The sequence below is a fragment of the Ixodes scapularis genome, unplaced genomic scaffold (genome assembly GCF_016920785.2).
Source record: "Ixodes scapularis isolate PalLabHiFi unplaced genomic scaffold, ASM1692078v2 PGA_scaffold9__187_contigs__length_104089568, whole genome shotgun sequence".
In the NCBI taxonomy this organism is placed as follows: Eukaryota; Metazoa; Arthropoda; class Arachnida; order Ixodida; family Ixodidae; genus Ixodes; species Ixodes scapularis.
The window spans coordinates 29,850,421-29,867,994 of NW_024609884.1; the positions used below are offsets into that span (position 1 = coordinate 29,850,421).

Sequence of the window (17,574 nt, forward strand, 5' to 3'; positions counted from 1 at the left end):
AATTTTCTACTTTAAATAAGTACAGCTTAGGATTATTCCCAGATATTTATTACCGAAGAAACATAGGCTGCTTTTTATCTCTACGCAGTGACAGCTGCAGAAAAAATTCGAGAAAAACGAACACCGTTTACCCCTCAACTCGCAGTCAGAGAAGGCAGCCACGTGAACCGGAGCGGATTATATGCCGCCATTATTTTTAACATAGCCACGCGCTAGGGTTGGCAGAGCACAGGGCGCACGCTGAGTTTCAAGCATTGTTGAGGTTCGGCTATTTCCGTCCTCCCAGCGATTGGGCACGAGCCACCACCTGAATACATGTCGAGACATTGATTGTCACGAGCCAAAATCGAATGCCTATGCAGCCTTTGTGTCCACTGTATCAGCAGCATTTAAATATTGTCACAGTGGCGATCGCATAACTTGATGACGCATGCCAGGGGATCGCATTTTTGGCATTGTCCCCACAGCTCCGTCATCAAGTTTTCTGCATGCAAGACTGCAAGAAAAGGTCCGCTTCTATCCTTGAAATTCCACCGCGACAAAGACGCTTCTTGGTCAGTGGCGTTGCGTTTGAGTATTCTTGGGTCCCACTAGTGCTAGTAAGACGCTGTAAAGTGAAAAACGTTCCTGCCCAATATTGTTGCACAGCCCCTTTAAAGGGATGGTGAACCGAAATTTGGATTTCGAAATAACAATGCAGGAGATGTAGGTGGGACGCTACAATCCCTACAACACTACTCGTAACGCGATAGCTCGAATGAACGGCCGTATTGTTTGGAAAAAGAGGTTGAGATTGAACCAGGCCGACGAGGCGCGTGACGTGAAGATATCTTGTTTCCCCCTCTCTTCGCTTCGCCCTCTCAAGGCAGCGAGGTGGAGAAGGCGCGAGGCCATTCCCTCTCCTTCTCGGAGAAACAAGACGTAAACATATCAGTCGGATGCGCCTCCTTTTTTGAAACGTACGGCCATCCGTTTGAGATATCGCTATACGAGTGCTGTTTTGGGTGTTTGTAGCATCCCATTGCACGCTTTTGCCGCGTGTTTTGTGTCCTCTCCAATTTTTAACTGCTAAAATGCCGCGCTCGCAAATAAGCTGCACAATAATTCTTACGAAGTTGGTTTTTATTTGTGGGCACTTACACACGTTGATGAATGTTGACAGAACTACCTTATAAAAAAAAAAAAATACATCTTGAATGAACAAAGTACTTTTGAAGTACCATAATTTCCGGAATATAGTCTGCGGACTTTACATGTGTAAAAGTTGAAATTTTACCCTATGCGGATTATCTACAAGTGAGGACTGTAAGAGGATTTATTGTTTTCTAGATTATTCACTTTAATAAGACATGCTGGATTCTATGAATAACGAAGTATATTAATGTTGATTTATGTATGATACAAGCTTCTTTGTGAGTTAATACAGCAGGCATTTGTCAAGGTGCTGTGTATGATAATTTTTATGTTCGGACTAGGCACTAAGTGTGGACTGTGCACCGGGACTATCTAAGCAAAAACTTTTCTGACCCCTAATTTGCCCCTGTGGACTATACACAGGGTGCACACCATGGTCCGGAGAATACGGTAACTATTTTAATAGAGGTAACTAACCATGCCTGAGGTAGATTTCGATGCAACTTTTTCAATGGAGATGACATGACACCAGCCAGTTAAACCCGCACAAAAGCCAGTGAGCTGGAGACATCACGGCTGGCTGTCCTCTCTTTCTTTCTTCAGGTTAGCAGTATTTTTAGTACTAGCAGTTGTCCTATATGGACTGACCAGTCAAAAATATGTTGCCATTCACCCTAAACCCCAATGTTTCAAGAACCACTTCAGCTTCCCTTTACCACAGTGCCTTGTACCCATAGCACAAGTGGGTACAAGGGTCGTATATGCCTTCTATCAATATGCCTGCTACATTTTTTCCCTCTTTGCACTTAGAGAAACGGCAATAAATTTTATCAGCTTTTAGTTGTATATTGAACCAAGATGGAAAACATGGAACTCTCCAGAAATTACGTGCTCATGACACTTGCTGCAGAAAGTGTTTTCACATAATATTGCTTTTATGTTACAAAACACTAGTAATCCTTGGCAGATAACCACCAGCATGATTGAATGCACTGCACAAATGCACTGCACAACTGTATACCATAAAATACCGGACAAGCGCCCATTCAAAATTTCGAGATAATCGTGAAAAAATGGGGGATGGGCGCTTGTCTGTTCATCAATTTTACATATTAAAGGACCCATGAAACGAATTTTGGGATGGAGTAAATCAATTTATATTGGGATTTTACTAATAGCACATCGTTCAGTGGGCCAAAAGAACAAAGGTAGAAAGTCAGAAGCCTGACTTTCGCTACGAAAATTTGCAAGACATAGCGGACTATTTCGTACCTCCTTCCCTTCGTAAACTCTCCGCCTTTTCACTGTGATACATCCGCGGACCCCGCAGCGCGTCACCGGGCTACTAGCCACCATAACCGGGCCCCCGCAGCGCGTCACCGGGACCCAAGCGCACGTCACACGACACCGGACCTCACTTAATCCCTTTACCCCTAAGCTGACATTGCGGTGGAAGCTACGCGCTTACCGGACCAATCAGCCGCCTCCCTTTCATCACCTGACCTCATTCTCTGCGGGTCGGTATGCGCGAGAGAGCGTGATCACGTGGAAAATGTGTGGCTGGCCCAACAAGCACGTAGCTTCCACAGCACTGTCAGCTTCGGGGTGAACGGGGTGGGGAAAGCAACTAGTCGGAATTTTGAGCGACGGGCTAATCTTCTAGGGGGACAATGGCTGTGTCCGGCTACACAAGCGAGATTCCGAGCAAGAGGGGACTCCCCCCTTTCCGACTTCTTGAACTGTTTGGTACAATGCGCGATTTATGAGTTGAGGAGAAAAGCTAAACAGAAAAAAGTTGAAAAAGCGTTTCATGGCTCCTTTAATCACCTGTGCAGTTTCTCATCTTAGACATTTGGAAATGAGCATTTAATGTGGAATGGGTGGATGCGCGTCATTCTACGGTATATAGTACTATTATAGTACTTGTTTTCTTTCATGTTCATTTTACTGTTGCAAGTAGCAATTTTTCCTGCAAGTGGTCAACCTGTGTACAAACACAATATCACTCTGGTTGGTAGCATCGTGCTCTAGAGCTATCGTGGACTCTTGGTGACTGACTGAGTCAACCATGCTGCCTGCTCTATTTCATCTTTGTAGGATCTGCAATTCACTGCACAGGAGCCGCCACTTTGTGACCTTTGTTGTGTATGCGATACTTGCCAATTAAAACCTCATGACAGCTTTCTGTGGTGTCACTGCCACTGCATGATGCTTGAGCAGGTGTTCCCTTAGAACGGAAAGTTTGAAGAACTTGGTCCCACAGTAGACGCAGGCGTGTCGTGCCTTCATGAGCTTCAGGAAGCCTTGGTGCCTCAGTCGGACATGCTCGTCTATCTGATATCCATGCTGGAACTTCATCCCACAAAGGGCACATAAGTAGCGCAGGACACTGTGGCTGCCTTTGGCGCGACATCTGTCCGACAGCGCCGACTTCCTCGCCACCATGTCCCCTGTCGGACTCTCTCCCGCTATCTTCTGCAACTCCCTGATCAACTCGTCAAACTCAAACGATCGTGGGATTGTTTCGTTAAACCGCAGCTTGTTGTAGGGCAGTCGTGGCCCCGGGCCGCAGTAGGACTCTGACTTGCTGTCAAGTGCCAAGGATGAAGATGCCACTCCATCTTTTTGCAGATTGGCATAGGGAGACCTCTTTGTGCGGGGCTTTGGGTTGCCGACAATGCCCATGAAGATAGGATAGAAATCTCCGTCCTCCCATATAGCATGCTGCTGGATATGAGCAATGAGCAGGTCTGCTGACGCGTAGCGCATGGCGCAAAAAGCGCACGCAAACCGAAGACGGCTAATGTCGTCCGCCTCCGTGTGGTTGTTGTCGAGGTGCTGACGAAGCCCCGCGTGACTGCCAAAACGCAGCGGGCAGAGGAAGCACTGGAGGCCGAAGTTTTCTGTGCTCTGCAGGATGCTGCATGGTTTGAGAGCAGGGCTCGGGATGCACATGTCCTCCGGTGCATGGCTCCACGTGTGAATGCACAGAAGGATGTAGTGGCTGAAGATAGCTTCGCAGGTCGGGCACCGGAACTGGCACCGCCTTGCTTGTCCTACGGGAGGCACCTTGTGCCCAGGTGTCGAGCCCCCGCAGACTTTGGCAGGGAGCAGGAAACGAACCATTTTGGAAGCAGACATGGCCGACCTTTTAGAGTGTCGCCTCTTTTGTCTCCGTGGGGCCTGAGCATAAGAAAATGAGCAAAACAAGACTGAAGGCAAAGTAAGCAAGCAGGGCTAAGTATTTGAAACCGGAGTCGACCCCGCTTTCAAATATGTGCGAGCAAAAGAAGCATTCTCTGCTTACGTGTGTCTGGTTCAGAGCTAGCTGTACCGGAACGTGGCACAAAAATAAAAATAAAACGTATTTGGTCTGTCGAATTACTTTTATATCGCTTTTTGCTGAAACAGCACAGGCTGTAAGTAAAAGTGAGAACATTTTCCCCAGAATTGTCCTGTGGACACCATCCAGAGACAGTAGCTTTTCACACGAAAGTACACGCCCTGCCGCCTTGCTCCGATGAACTACATAACGCATTCGGCATGGTTCGGACCTCGAGCACGCCGCAAAATACACTGCGCTCAAAAACTTCCCCTTGTGGTGGCAGGAGCGAGTTGCGGTGTGCCGATATCCCCATCGAACCACTCGAATTTCCATCTCTTGAGATACGCGGAGTGTCAGGATTGCAGCGAGAAAAATGCCTCACCAGTTCACTCGAAGTTGGTTGAAACAGGTGACACCCCCAAACTGCCGAAACTCCCGGCCTCTTGAGTCTCAATTCAAAATTATCACCACACCGGACATCGGCAACACCGATTCAAATTTGACCTCCGCGCATCGTTGTTTTCTTTTCTATGAGGCGGTGTCTCTCAGGGTTGCCAGGTAGTTTCTACCTCAAACCGCCAAAAGCTAGACGGTGTAGCCCAAAAGTAGCCAAATGCAAGATATTTATGTAGCCCAAAAGTAGCCATATTCTGCCTATGTATTCTGCAGAGCCCAAAAAATTGTGCGCTCGAATGTGCGAGCTCAATTCGTAGACACTGCGTCTGCATATCTAGGGTTTAGGAGCAGCTTGCAAGATCTACGACAGCTTAAAATGTATTGAACATTTTATTTCAAACACAAAAGTACAAAAACTTTTCCACGCGTGTTTTTGCAGTCACATAGCTATGAAGCACTCGCTCGTGCCCAGCTTACTGGCCTCATACATGATTTTCGTGTTAAAACGGGCAAAAACTTCTTCAGTGCGGTTGATGCCCTTACAGAACTCGTTCTTCCCCAGGAAAGCAAACTTTACATAAAGGACGTTTTGAAAAGTTGGAAATGACATGTTCTTCCTTAGGCTTGATTTTGAGAGGGAGATGTGGCTGAATACTCTCTCCACGGCGGCATTCGACATGGGCAGTGTCGGGAGCGCGATGGCAAGCTCGGATAGCAACGGAAACAGGGCTGCTCCTGCCCATTGATCTTGGCTTTGGTCGAAATATTCATTGTCCCAAATCTGTTGTCTTTTGTTGTGGCTCACTCTGCTTTAAGGAACTTCCATGTTTCGTGGAAAAGCCTCCTTTTGTTAAATCCGGTACAGCAAGCGTTATCGGGTGACATAAAATACTGCAGGATGTCTTGAGTTGTCTTAAGTATCATTTTTTCTCAGATGAGGTGCGTCCTGTAGGGGGATGGTTGGAAGCTCGAGGAAATAAGAGACGCCAGTAGGAAGCACAAAGAACTTGGAGGCAAAAAATAAGAGACGCCAGTAGGAAGCACAAAGAACTTGGAGGCAAAAAATAAGCGACAATTAATGCAAAAGCGATGTCGTCGGAGCTGAATCTAGGTCACGGTAGCTCACTTGAGCTAATAGGTTCTGACATCACGCCCACGAATCTTCAGGCAGAAAATCCCTGTAAGCGGGAATCCAGAAAGGGTGGACTGTCGCTTTGTGTTCATGCGGAAACGTCTTTTGTACATCTACTCTAAACCAAGCAAAAAAAAAAAAAAAAAAGGGCCGTGTTAGCATTTGAAATAGCCAAAAAATAGCCATATAGCCAACCGACAAATTTCGACGCCAAATGCATGACAAAGTAGCCCAATTTGGCTATTAATAGCCCAACCTGGCAACCCTGGTGTCTCTCCGCGGCCTCCGCGGGGAGGCGCTCTCTACAGTGGAATCATAACCAGTGGTCCCACTCAAGGCCACTTCCGGTAATCGCGCATACACAGCGCTCCTCAAGCCGGATGGCGACAACTGAAGTTGTCAAACAAAAACAAACAAAAAAACAGGGTCAAAAAGAATCGCAATTGACTAAATTGAGTGCGTTAATGTTAATATTTTTAGAAAACATAATAAGCTAGGTGATAATGATAAACCAATATGGAAAGAAAAAATCGAGCAGTTACCGTTAGCTTCAAAAAGTTCATTGCCCTAACCGAAGCCATGTCGCCGGTCGCGTTGTCGGTGTTGCTGTTCTGCGAATTTCTCTTTCCTAGTACATTTCCCTTTCGGTTGGATCCTCGCTTGGCGTTTTAATGTCACGTGAGTTACCGAATCGCGCTATGAATGTGTTCTAAATGGGCCTGCTCAGGCAAGAAGCCAAAAAGCCGGGGACTCACTTCGCCGTAGATTCCGGGATTCCGCTTCAAGTTCGTTGCTGGTGAGTGCAAACATTTTAAAGTGCTCGTGCTGTCCTTCGCGTCAGGCCATGGCACGATCGTCTTTTCTCCAACGCAGTGTATGTGACTCGATTAATTTCTTAATCGTATGTACGTCGGACGTGACTTGTAGAACGGTCGAACGTAATGAATTGCTTGTTCACGCGCAACCTCCACGTATCGAAACTTTCACGCCACTTTACTGGAAAAATATAAATATTGTGGCATATGACGCGGATCAGGACCGAACCTTGGATTTGCTAATGTGTAAAATCATAAAAAAGAAGTTGGCATCATAGCATAAGATATAAAAAACAAAACAAAAAAACACGCAACATTATAAAAAGTGATTTTACCACTTGTTATATATTTGCATTTGGCTAAGCAAGTTGACTGGGTACATTGAACATAATTCTGAATTAACTAGTCAGATGGATGTCCCTTGAAGGGAATTAACGGGAAGGCACCTCCAAAAAAAGTGTTGCTCAAACATGCCAATTTCCTGAATTCACACCTGTCTTCTTTCTCTCGTCAGGATACCCAGTGGGTATGGCAGCGTGTGGCACCTGTCGTTCAGCATGCGTCAAGACCCCTCCTCCCCCCGTCAAGCTCCAGACATTATTTATCTCCGCTTGGCATGTCATGCAGTAAGACCCACAGCTACTTATCTAATTTAGAAGTATAAGCAGGGACAGATCCAAGGGGGGGCGACGGGGGCGGCCCCCCCCCCCTCCCCCCATCTCGGAGGGCAATTTGACATGGCTGGACCCCCCGGTGCACACGAAAGAAGGGGAGAATAGCATCCTTACAAACTTTCTGCCCCCCCCCCCCCCCCCCCCCCTCCCTTCCTCCCCAAACGGAGTTCTGGATCTGCCCCTGAGTATAAGGTGTGTCTCGCTTCGTCCATTCACTGTATACTGTTACTTTCTTGTTCCAGTACAATGGTTCCTCGGAGAATCACAGAGAATACCACGAGGGCGACAAACATGTGGAGGCAAGCTGCAAGGGCCGGACACCAGAGACAAGGACCATCAGTAACCTGGGGGATGAAGTGAGGAAACTGAAGAGGCAGCTCATCATCTGGGCCACAAGAAGAAAATCGGAGACCGTACGCTGGGAAATTTGTCGACCCTCATCCTTGGGTGGCATGAGCATTTTCTGGTCATATTCGTACGTGAGGTGAACTGTTACTGGAACTAGGTTGACTCATCCTTCTGCAGCTTACAGGGCATTACCAAAGCTACGGCACCAACGAGACAACCGGAACATTTGGCTGAGGGACGGGACAACATATTGTGGGAGTATACACCTCCTACGGAGAGCTCTCACAAAACTTGCTTCGTTGCTCTGATTAGCTCCAAAGGGCGGCAGTGCTTTTCTTTGTAAAATTAGGCTGAAACAGATTATAGCTGTAATAGGGCCACCGAAATTGACATTGCGGCATAACATTCCTCATGAGGGTTCTGGGCATCTATTCTATGATCTCTTATGCAGTTATGAATGTCGCAGCCACAAGTGGTCACTTGACAATAATCTGCGACTCGTCATATAACAAACTGTGTAAATGGTTGGGTAAGTGCACTAAAGGTAGTTCTGCATATCTGGGAAAAAACAGTGGCTGGGAGGGCTCTAGCTCTTACTAAAGTGGCGAAGCGGGCGAGTTGGTTCATGATATAAAAATTTAAAAGCGCTAAATGTTCAGTTGAGAGTAAGCGCTCGTCCTGTTCGCCTTCTTTTTTGTCCTCGTCTTTCTTAGCGCTTTTAAATTTTATCTCTAGCTCTTCCTCATCACAATCTGTCTTAGGGACCAGCACGACAACCACAGCTGGTTGTCGTGCCAGTAGACCTCGTTCTGAAGTCACCGGAAGAAAACAACAATAACCGGTTGCTGCCATCATGTTGTGTTAGCCAGTGGTCAAGAAACAAGATTTTTTCTCTTGAGCTTGGACAAAGTGTTCTTCAATTAGTTTTCTCAAAGCCCCTTTGACACACAATGCACACATAACCTAGCTCAGTGGGACACCCTACCTGTTAGTAGTGTTTCCAGTTTGCGCTAAATCACGAAAAGAGCCCTTGAAGAATAAGGTAGTGTGAAAAAAGTAAATTTTTAATTCCTCATGCTGGAGATTCCCATCTGTTGGAGTTTGGATAGAAACAAGCTGTGGTCTGCACTGTTAAAAGCCTTTCTGAAGTCTAACTGGACGATCTCACACGGAGTTCGGTTGTCGAGGCTGGTGCTGAGTGCATAAGTGAAAGCTGCAAGGGCCGATTCGCAGCTCCTGCCGGGCGGAAACCATATTGTCGGGGGCTCCATTGTTTGGTTTAGCCATCGCAAGCCTTCGGACGGAGAACGTCGTAGCAGTTGTCTGTGTCGCGAACTCAAGCCGAGTTTAGATAAAGTTATATGTGCCGGAACTAGTCCTGGGTACTGCCTCTCGTACCCAACGTCGGGCACACATATAACTTTATCCTAAACTCGGCTAGTTCGCGACACAGACAACTGCTACAACGTTCTCCGTCCGAAGGCTTGCGATGGCTAAACCGCCTTTTTTTTGCTGTCCCTCTTCTTTGTCCTCTTTTCTTCCCCTGGCCCCGAAGCGAGGATTCTTTGTAATCTGGCGCGAACGCCACGGTGGGACACACACACACACACGTGCCCGCACACACAGCACCGAATGAGTCGGTAATACACTCCGTCACAAGTGGATGTTAGACTTGAGGGAGCACCGTGTCCCTTTTTGAGAGGCGTTACTGACTCAACTTTCCAGGATTTAGGAACAGAGCTGTGGGAGAGAAAATCGTTGAAGAGGCGAGTGAGGACGGGGGAGATACAGCCAGCACAGGATTTAAGCAATGCAGGGTGGAAGCTGTCTGATCCAGGGCATTGAGAGGAGTTGTCACAGGCGAGGGCTTCGTAGGTTTCACTTTGAAGAATGACTATGGAAGAGAGTGTGATTGCTGGTGTGGCTTTGATTGGCTGAGTTGTGGGTTGGGTGGGAAAAAGGTTAGGTGCGGTAGGGTCAAGTAATGCTACAGCTTGAGAAATGCGGTAAGAGAAGAGCTGTGCTATGTCGTCAAGATTAGAATAGGGCCTGCCGTGATGTGTGAAGACCGGCGCGTGGAACTTTTTTTTTTTTTATAGTGAAAACATGCCCAAGAGTTTGTGCTGGCAGGTTGCTTTTGCTCTTAGTTGGTCGGTAATCGTTATGGGAGATATGAATGAGATGCTTGACTTCGGTACGTGCCTGGTGGGCTCGGTAAAGATGAGTGGGATTTAGGGGCACTTTTTTGAATAGTCAGTGTTTACGTCTGATTAAGACTGCAATCTCCTTTGTCATCTATGGAAGGCTGCCGTGCCTCCTATTGATCCATAGGGTGAACACATTTGTGCTGAATTGCTGATATGTTGAGTGAGAGGTCGTCGGCCTCGTCAGCCGATGGGTGATCAAACACGATGAACCAGGGAGCGAGGTGGATGAGCTGATTGAGATGAGGGAAATCGGTTTTTTAGAACTACTGGAACTTCTTGGCTTGATGACCTCGCTTAGGGCAATGGATATTGGTGAGGAGAGCACTGCGATCACTGCCTGGTAGGCTGGATTTCACTGTGCAGCGGTAGGATAAGGTGGGATTATTGGTGCAGACGAGGTCGAGGAATGTAGCGTTGCTGTTTTGAGAAATGTAGAATGAGGCGTCATGAAGTTGGGTGAGGCCAGCAGTTTCCAATACGTCTTACAGCATGTCATCAAGTGGATCAGATGAACAGTGCAGAGAACCTGCTGGGGTCGACGCGCTGTAGGCTCTTTTGGAGGAGGGCGTACGATTGTTCACGGAGGGAGGGTGGGCAGTAGGTAGACACCAGAAGAAGCTTTCCATGTTTACAAAATGCCTCGACAAAGATGGCTTCTAGACCCGAAGGGGTGAGGTGGTCGAGACGTTGGCAGGGCAGGTGTTATGGCATGGCGAGGACGGACTCCTTCGCCCCAAGGAGGGACAGTTTTGCTGGAATAAAGAGAATTGTGCGAGATTGATCAATTCCCGATTAATTGCCCACCAAAGACAGGCGTCCAGCCATGTCTCGCACACAGCGAATATTGTATTCGGGAAAGATTACTTCAGCGCTTTAAAGTCAGGAAGGTTGTTTTTTAGGAAGCAAATGTTGGAAAACCAAACGGGATTGGAGTCTGTAGACTCCGATCGCGCACTTTTCACACGACAACTATACCAAACGCGGAGTTGTCATGCGAATGGTGAATGCTTCCGATGTCGCTCGCCGGAGGCGGGTCGGAGAACTACTTGGTAGAGTTGGCGATGATGGTGGTGTACACAGTGGTACCGTGCTGTTTAGGGGATGCAAAGAGGTCATCGGCCAGGGGTGGGAGCTGGCAAGCTGCACAGAGCAACTCGGTTGATAATGAGGAGAGGCGTCTATACAAAGCGAAAGATACATCTTCACATTTCTGGTGGAACCACAAATCATAAATGTCGCATTGGAGAGTGGCGACATTGTCGACAGACAGGAAACAGCAGGGGCAGGTGGGACGTGAGCCGGAGTTTGAAGATACACCCGTGAGCGATATGAAGGTGAACAGCCCTCTTCTTGTTTTTGATGCTCCTGCAAGTTTTGGAACAAGCTCTGTTCCAGAAGAGGGCTAAAACGGAAAGTTTAGACCCCAAGCCACATACTATTTGAGACGTTGAGAGTTAATATAGCTTTAGAGAGCCGTAAAACGGGCAAGAATCCAGCTAAGGTGTTCACTTTTATATTGCTGGCGGGTGTGCTTCACCAGTGATCAGCAATAACGAGATTAGGTGAGGTTGTTGGCGAGGGCGATGAGTGAAGAATGCTGAGCCAGGAGGTTGCTTCCATGGACGACATTGTGCAATGGTGATGCTGCAGTCAGAAAGTGGCATTCTAAGTTCTTACGGTTTGTCGATGATAGGTGATATTTTTGTCGAAGGGCCAGTAGCCCCGTTACGCAGATTAGGAGACTGAGAGTTGTAAAAGCGCGCTGTCATCGAACCTAACAGCTAAACATTGTGCTGAAAAAATTGACTGGCTAGATCCAACATATCTCATAGAAAACTGACCAGGGGGGCAATGTTCGACAAATGTCTTGTTTCTCCTAAGAAGAAAGGGAAGTAATGGAAGTGGCGATATCGCGTCTGATTAGTTAGGGGCTCAAATGACGAAAGCGGGAACTTTCATCATTTGAGCCCCAAACCAATCAGACGCAATATCTTCACTTCCATCACTTCCGTTTCTTTTTAGGAGAAACGAAACATTTGTCGTCGAACATAGCCCCCAGGTGTGTTGAACATTCATCTTGGGGGGGGGGGGGGGGGGGGGGGGGGGGGGGGGGGGGGAAAGGACAGGCAGGTCAAATGCACCTTCAAGCACAGCTTTATTCTTTACCACATTAGCCTGTAGTTACTGTTAAAGCAACTGGTTTGTAATCGCACTCGTTATGTAAAACTGTCGCGTCTGTGCAGTTTTTTTTTTTTTTTTTTTTTTTTTGCATGGTTTATGAATAGCTTTTTTGAAATACCTTTACCGCGACTTTACTTCTACGTGTTTAGACTATGTTTGTTGATCTTAGGTTTATCATTGTTTATGCACATAGCTCGAAGGCTAACATTCAAACTGTTTGTACTACCGTGTATGTTCGATAATACCCGTCAGCAACCGCATCATTGCATGTGCTGTTTGTAACATTTTCTTATAAATTGTACTATGTAGAGCGAAAATAAACATTTGCCTGCTTGAAATAACTCTTGTGTGAATAAATTACCTGTGATGGTCGTCCAGTGGGGCGCACGTCACAATAAAGCGAAAGCGCAACGCAAGCGGACGCGAGAACCGGGTACACAAAATGCCATGGGGGCCGCCATCTTGAAAAGCAAAACAATAAAAACGAAGCATAAAATGTGGTTAGTTACCCCATCCGTGGTGAGAGGGCGCTTTTACGAGTTTGAATAATTGTTTAAGGGACTTTCGCTCTTTTTCAATTAATTGGTTGTCAATATAATTTATATTGTGTGAATAATATGTAATCAGTTAAGTTATACATTGTACTTTTATTCACACAAGGCCCTCGATCACGTGGTTTGCGATTACCACAGGCTTATTCTACAGTGGGCAAACCATAGAGTTATTATAATGTACGCTAGAGGTTCAAGTGGCGCTAGTGTGCTGACGCAAATTGAAGCAGACAGCAACCAGTCTAAAATTGACTTCCGGTAATGCATTTCTATGGGAAAAAGCGAGTGGGTTTTCTCTCTGCGCTCGATCATAAGAGCAAATATCCCGAATAATTCGTACGTACTAGGTAGCTTGGAACATTTCTCAGTCAGGCCGACGAAATAATTGGTCAGTTACGGTGTTTTTCTTTCAAATTCATCGCATTAAAAATGGTGCTAAAACAGCTTCGTACGTGTATTTATGTGCACTGTCGGACACTGTTAGCGCGAACACGACGTCGGCGCTTTTCAGCGTGGGGGATATACGTGCCAAACGAACGAAGAACATCTGGAAATTAAGAAAGACGGCAAGAACTACGCAGTAACACCGGATCAGTAACTACACGTGCATATACGATCAAAATTAATTGAAGGCCACGTAATCTATTCCTATTTTAAATAAGTAAGTACCGTTTTCTTCTTTCTGCTCTGAGCGAAGCTGCTTGTTCTACGTTCGAAATATCACTCGCACGCTCGAAATCTTGGAGAACAATTGCCCGATAAAAGCTGCCCGGCAGAGAAAACAATACGAAGAGACAACTTTTATAGTCCACGGACTTTATTCTTTACGTTTTGAACGTTTTTATCCGCTCATGTACGACGGGGTCATTTTTATATAGTGACAGGACTGGCATATTATCAGTATATAAGCGTCACCGGATTGCTGGCGAGCCTTGAACACACTCTACATTCCTTTCGATTGTAATTTTGCTTCGAATCGTCGCTTGTTTTTACACACCTGCTGCGGAACACACGTTTGGGACTGAAATGTAGCGAAGTGAAACATCGGTCACTGATGAAGAAAAATGCGCTAACTAAAGGAATTACACTTTTACAGTGTTAATCAAGGTACATACTATTCGGTACGACCCAAATAACCAAAGTGTTCCGTGTTATTTTCCGGCGAAGAGACAAAATGCACGCGCGCTTTCCCATAGGAATACACGGGAAGACTGGAAAAGTAGACTGGTTGCTGTCTGCTTCAATTTGCGTCACGGAAGTCGCATAGACACTAGCGCCAGTTGAACCTCTAGCGTACATTATAATAACTCTATGGGGCAAACTGTATAGCCGGGACCCTCTGGGGACCGAGGGATGGGCTAGAGCACTATATAGCTCCTTCGGAGCAGAGTAGCGCAATCTAGAACGCCGCCTCTCGGCGACTAGCGGCGAACGCCCGGAGGTTCCAACTGCGGTCAGAAATGCATGGAGAACGTGAGAAAATCGTTGTTTCTCCAGTATTGTGGGAATGTACGAAATCGCAATCATTTTTGACATAATAATGGAACACTTTAGAATAATTTGCGCTGAGTTTTGTGCCCCGCAAGGACCTGACTTTTTTTAAAAAATTGCCTGAGCGGCATCATGCAGCAGACGACACGGCGACGTCACACCATTCACGTGACCCGCTCCGGCCAACCCGAAAAGCCCATCTCCGCTGCGAGCAAAAATCGTCTGCTTCAAACGCCATTGCCTTGGAAATTGCCTTCTCAAAATTTGCACACGCATCCGATATTGTTAAAACTTTGATAAAGTGTTTAGCGCTTTACTAACTTCACGACAGACTAGTTTTGAAAAGTGTGAACTCGCCGTTAGTTTTTTAATCAGCCGTGTTATGTCGATCTCCATGTATTCTCCCATAGGGCGGGCCGCCTTCTGGAACCCTGAGTACCACGTGACTCGCGCCGAGCCGCTCTGTCGGCCATGTTGTCGGCAAAACACGGGGTTCAAAGGATTGCGCTACTCTGCTCCGTAGGAGCTATATAGTGCTCTAGGATGGGCGTCTTTTGAGAGCGGGCAAGCGGTGAGCAAGATAGAATTTGAGGATCGGTGGAGGCAAATGGATGGGGACCAATGGGCACGAAAGGTTTTCAGCTATTTATATATGAGGAGCATAGACACAAAGTGGAGACAGCGCACTAGGAAATTAAGGGGAAAATTTTTAACCTCAGTTAAGAAGAAAGTTAAGGCCACAGAAAGAGATCGATGGCTAGAGGGAATGCAGACAAAGACGGCTCTGGAAAGCTATAGATTAAACAAAACAGTTATTGCCAAAGAAAGCATTTATGACAATTCTAGGGGAAGCTCATTGTTGTTTGAGGCGAGGACGGGTGTTCTGCGAACCAGAACGTACAGAGCGAAGTACCAGGAAATGGATACAGTGTGCACTGCTTGTGGAGAGGAGGACGAGACGGCTGAGCACTTGATACTCTACTGTAAAGGGCTTCACCCTATGCCGACCGAAGACAACATAGATTTAATAAAGTCATTGGGTTTTAGAGACAGTGAAGGGAGAGTGGATTTCAAGACTAGAGATTACCAAGCAAAGATTAAGTGAATGGCGGCAGAAAGCGAGGGAAAACTAGGTATTTCCTTATTAACTGATGGCAAGGGGGTTTTATAGCCCCACTTTCTTTGGAGTGCAAAGTAAATATAGATTTCACATTTAAATATTGTAAGCTTAAAGGGGCGGTGCAACGATTTTATGATTAAAACAATTTGCATCTCGTCATTTTTACGTTGTTTATCGTATCCCAGAGGATAGAGAAAACACTTCCTTTATTAAAAATGTCGCGATTCCGCTGCATAATCGCAAAGCAAAAGTCGAGCTTTTCCTCCCACCTGCAGCCCCAAGTGGCAGCCGAAGGAACTACGGCGGAAAGATTACGTGACCTCGCTCGGCTCTAAGCTGCAGCATAGCGCCCGCTAATGTACGCAGAGAGAGGGAGGGGAAGCGTCCTCCGAGATAGCACACGGGAAGCTACACGGCACTCCGAATGACGTCACTGGGAGTGCGACCAGGTGTGACCCTGAAGACTGGGAGTGAGTTGAGGGGTGCCCGAAATGCCAATCTTTATCTTTTTGTTACGCAACAACTAGGACACGCAGACGAAATCGGTTTTCTGTTCTTTACTTCAGAAGTGTCAGGGGGCAACTTCCAGAAATCTTTGACCGAAGTCCGAAAATTGTTGCACCGCCCCTTTAAATGGTAAAACAAAATGGCTAGGTGGCATAAGCTACCGCCTGATCCAAAGGGCTCAGCCGCATTCATCCATCCATCCATCCATCCGAGGACGAAGCCAGTGCCCGGTCACTGCCATAGACCCAATGGAGTCGATTTCTGGACAAACTGGGCGCTCAGCAGCGCTTCCGTGGTCGGAGGCGCTCATTACTGCAATGAATCGAAGCCTTATTGCTCTATTAATAGATTGCGAAACTAAAATAAGCAGCGAGAATTATATTCATAAAATGAAGCGCTAACGTTTTAATAATTACTTTTGACGCCGTCGAGCTAGCTTGAGCGGCTTCCTGGCCGTTTGCGAAGACGAAGCCGCTCAAAATCCAACATGGCGCAGCCCCTTCGCCGTGCCCTACCGCTGCTTTACCGCGGTACCGGCGTACCTATCGCGGTACCGGCGGTACCGCGATAGGTACGCGATAGGAGAGACATGGCCACCCTGAGACTTTTAGCAACCATCATTGGGCCAGGGATACCCCAAGATGATTACCTGATCACAGTCCCACGCAGGAACCACCGTACCGGTCATCTGGAGCCCCTGCTCGCAAGAACTGAGCGCCACGCGGGCTCATGCCTCGTCCGCGCTGTACAACTATGGCGTTCATTGCTGTCATTGCCACCAAGAATTGTTAGCATGCCCATGAGTGACAAACCGGAAATACTGGAACTTTGTCGCGAGGCTGGAGTTGGCTGGAGCACACCTACGATCACACGCATAACCCTGCCCCATCCCTCACAGTGCACTGTTCATTAATCCAACATAATCACCCCCTCTAGACGGGCCTCACAGGCAGTACGGGCTACACCACTGTGGGCTACACGGCTTTCTGTGACGCCTGCGCTCACGAGCGCGAATAAATACCAATACCAAGGTTCCTCGCCGTGAAGAAGAAACGGAAAAAAGATGATTTTTTTTTTTTTTTTTTTTTTTTGCCCGATTTTTTAAAGGTTATTTTGGTGATATCCCACACTACCATAGAGATCATATACTAACTCTAGAGGAAAAGGTCCGCCATTTTCCCATACATTCTAGCTGCCGGGAGCGGCGGATCATGCAGGCAGACCCTCGGGGTCCCAAACACGGTTACATCATCGGAGCAGTTTCGTGAACTTCAACAATCCACGAACTTACCGGTGGAAAGATATTCGCGTTCCTTTCGAAGGTTTCTTTTTGCATAGCGCCGGTGGGGCGCGCCTGGGCGCGGTTGAGGAATAGAAACTGCGTAACCACCAGATTTCCGAGATTTCGACAGAAGGGAAGTTAATGCAGCGTAATGACTTTATTGCTTTTTATAAGCGTTAGAACAGCTCAGAATTTAGTTTACAACGTCAAATTATCACTGTTTATATTGCTGAGAGTTTACACTCTTCGCGTTTACCGCGTTTACCATGGCAACGTTGCTTTCTTTCTCTCGTGTTCTGTCGCTCTCTTTTGCGATCGTTCACTCGGGACCCCGGGTGTCGGCGCACGGGATTTGCCACTCCTCCTCACCCACCTTTACCCCCCTGCACACTACCTAATGATAGGAATCAA

The 17,574-nt window shown here is 47.0% G+C and overlaps 1 protein-coding gene across 3 annotated transcripts; it reads right to left on the reverse strand.

The window, feature by feature from the left end:
- Window positions 1-756: 756 nt before the first annotated feature.
- Window positions 757-17,194, reverse strand: LOC8040037 (zinc finger protein 672). Of its 3 annotated transcripts, none has more exons than XM_040223405.3 (2): window positions 17,173-17,194; window positions 757-4,317 (listed from the first exon to the last, which is right to left on the reverse strand). In XM_040223405.3, exon 2 carries the CDS (start codon window positions 4,273-4,275, stop codon window positions 3,298-3,300), a length of 978 nt encoding a protein of 325 aa, XP_040079339.1. In that variant the 5' UTR covers window positions 4,276-4,317; window positions 17,173-17,194; the 3' UTR covers window positions 757-3,297. The 3 variants fall into 3 exon arrangements, with proteins under 3 accessions (XP_040079339.1, XP_040354765.1, XP_029838736.2); XM_040498831.2 differs by lacking the exon at window positions 17,173-17,194 and adding an exon at window positions 16,531-16,784; XM_029982876.4 differs by lacking the exon at window positions 17,173-17,194 and adding an exon at window positions 4,842-4,992.
- Between the last annotated feature and the right edge of the window lie 380 nt (window positions 17,195-17,574).

What these genes read in the sequence shown, in the direction of transcription:
- LOC8040037 (XM_040498831.2), bottom strand. Translation starts at nt 16,569, where the DNA reads ATGACCGGTACGGTGGTTCCTGCGTGGGACTGTGATCAG. An exon ending in CTGCGTGGGACTGTGATCAG is followed by an intron (nt 4,318 to 16,530) that starts GTAATCATCTTG and finishes TCTTATGCTCAG; the next exon opens with GCCCCACGGAGACAAAAGAG.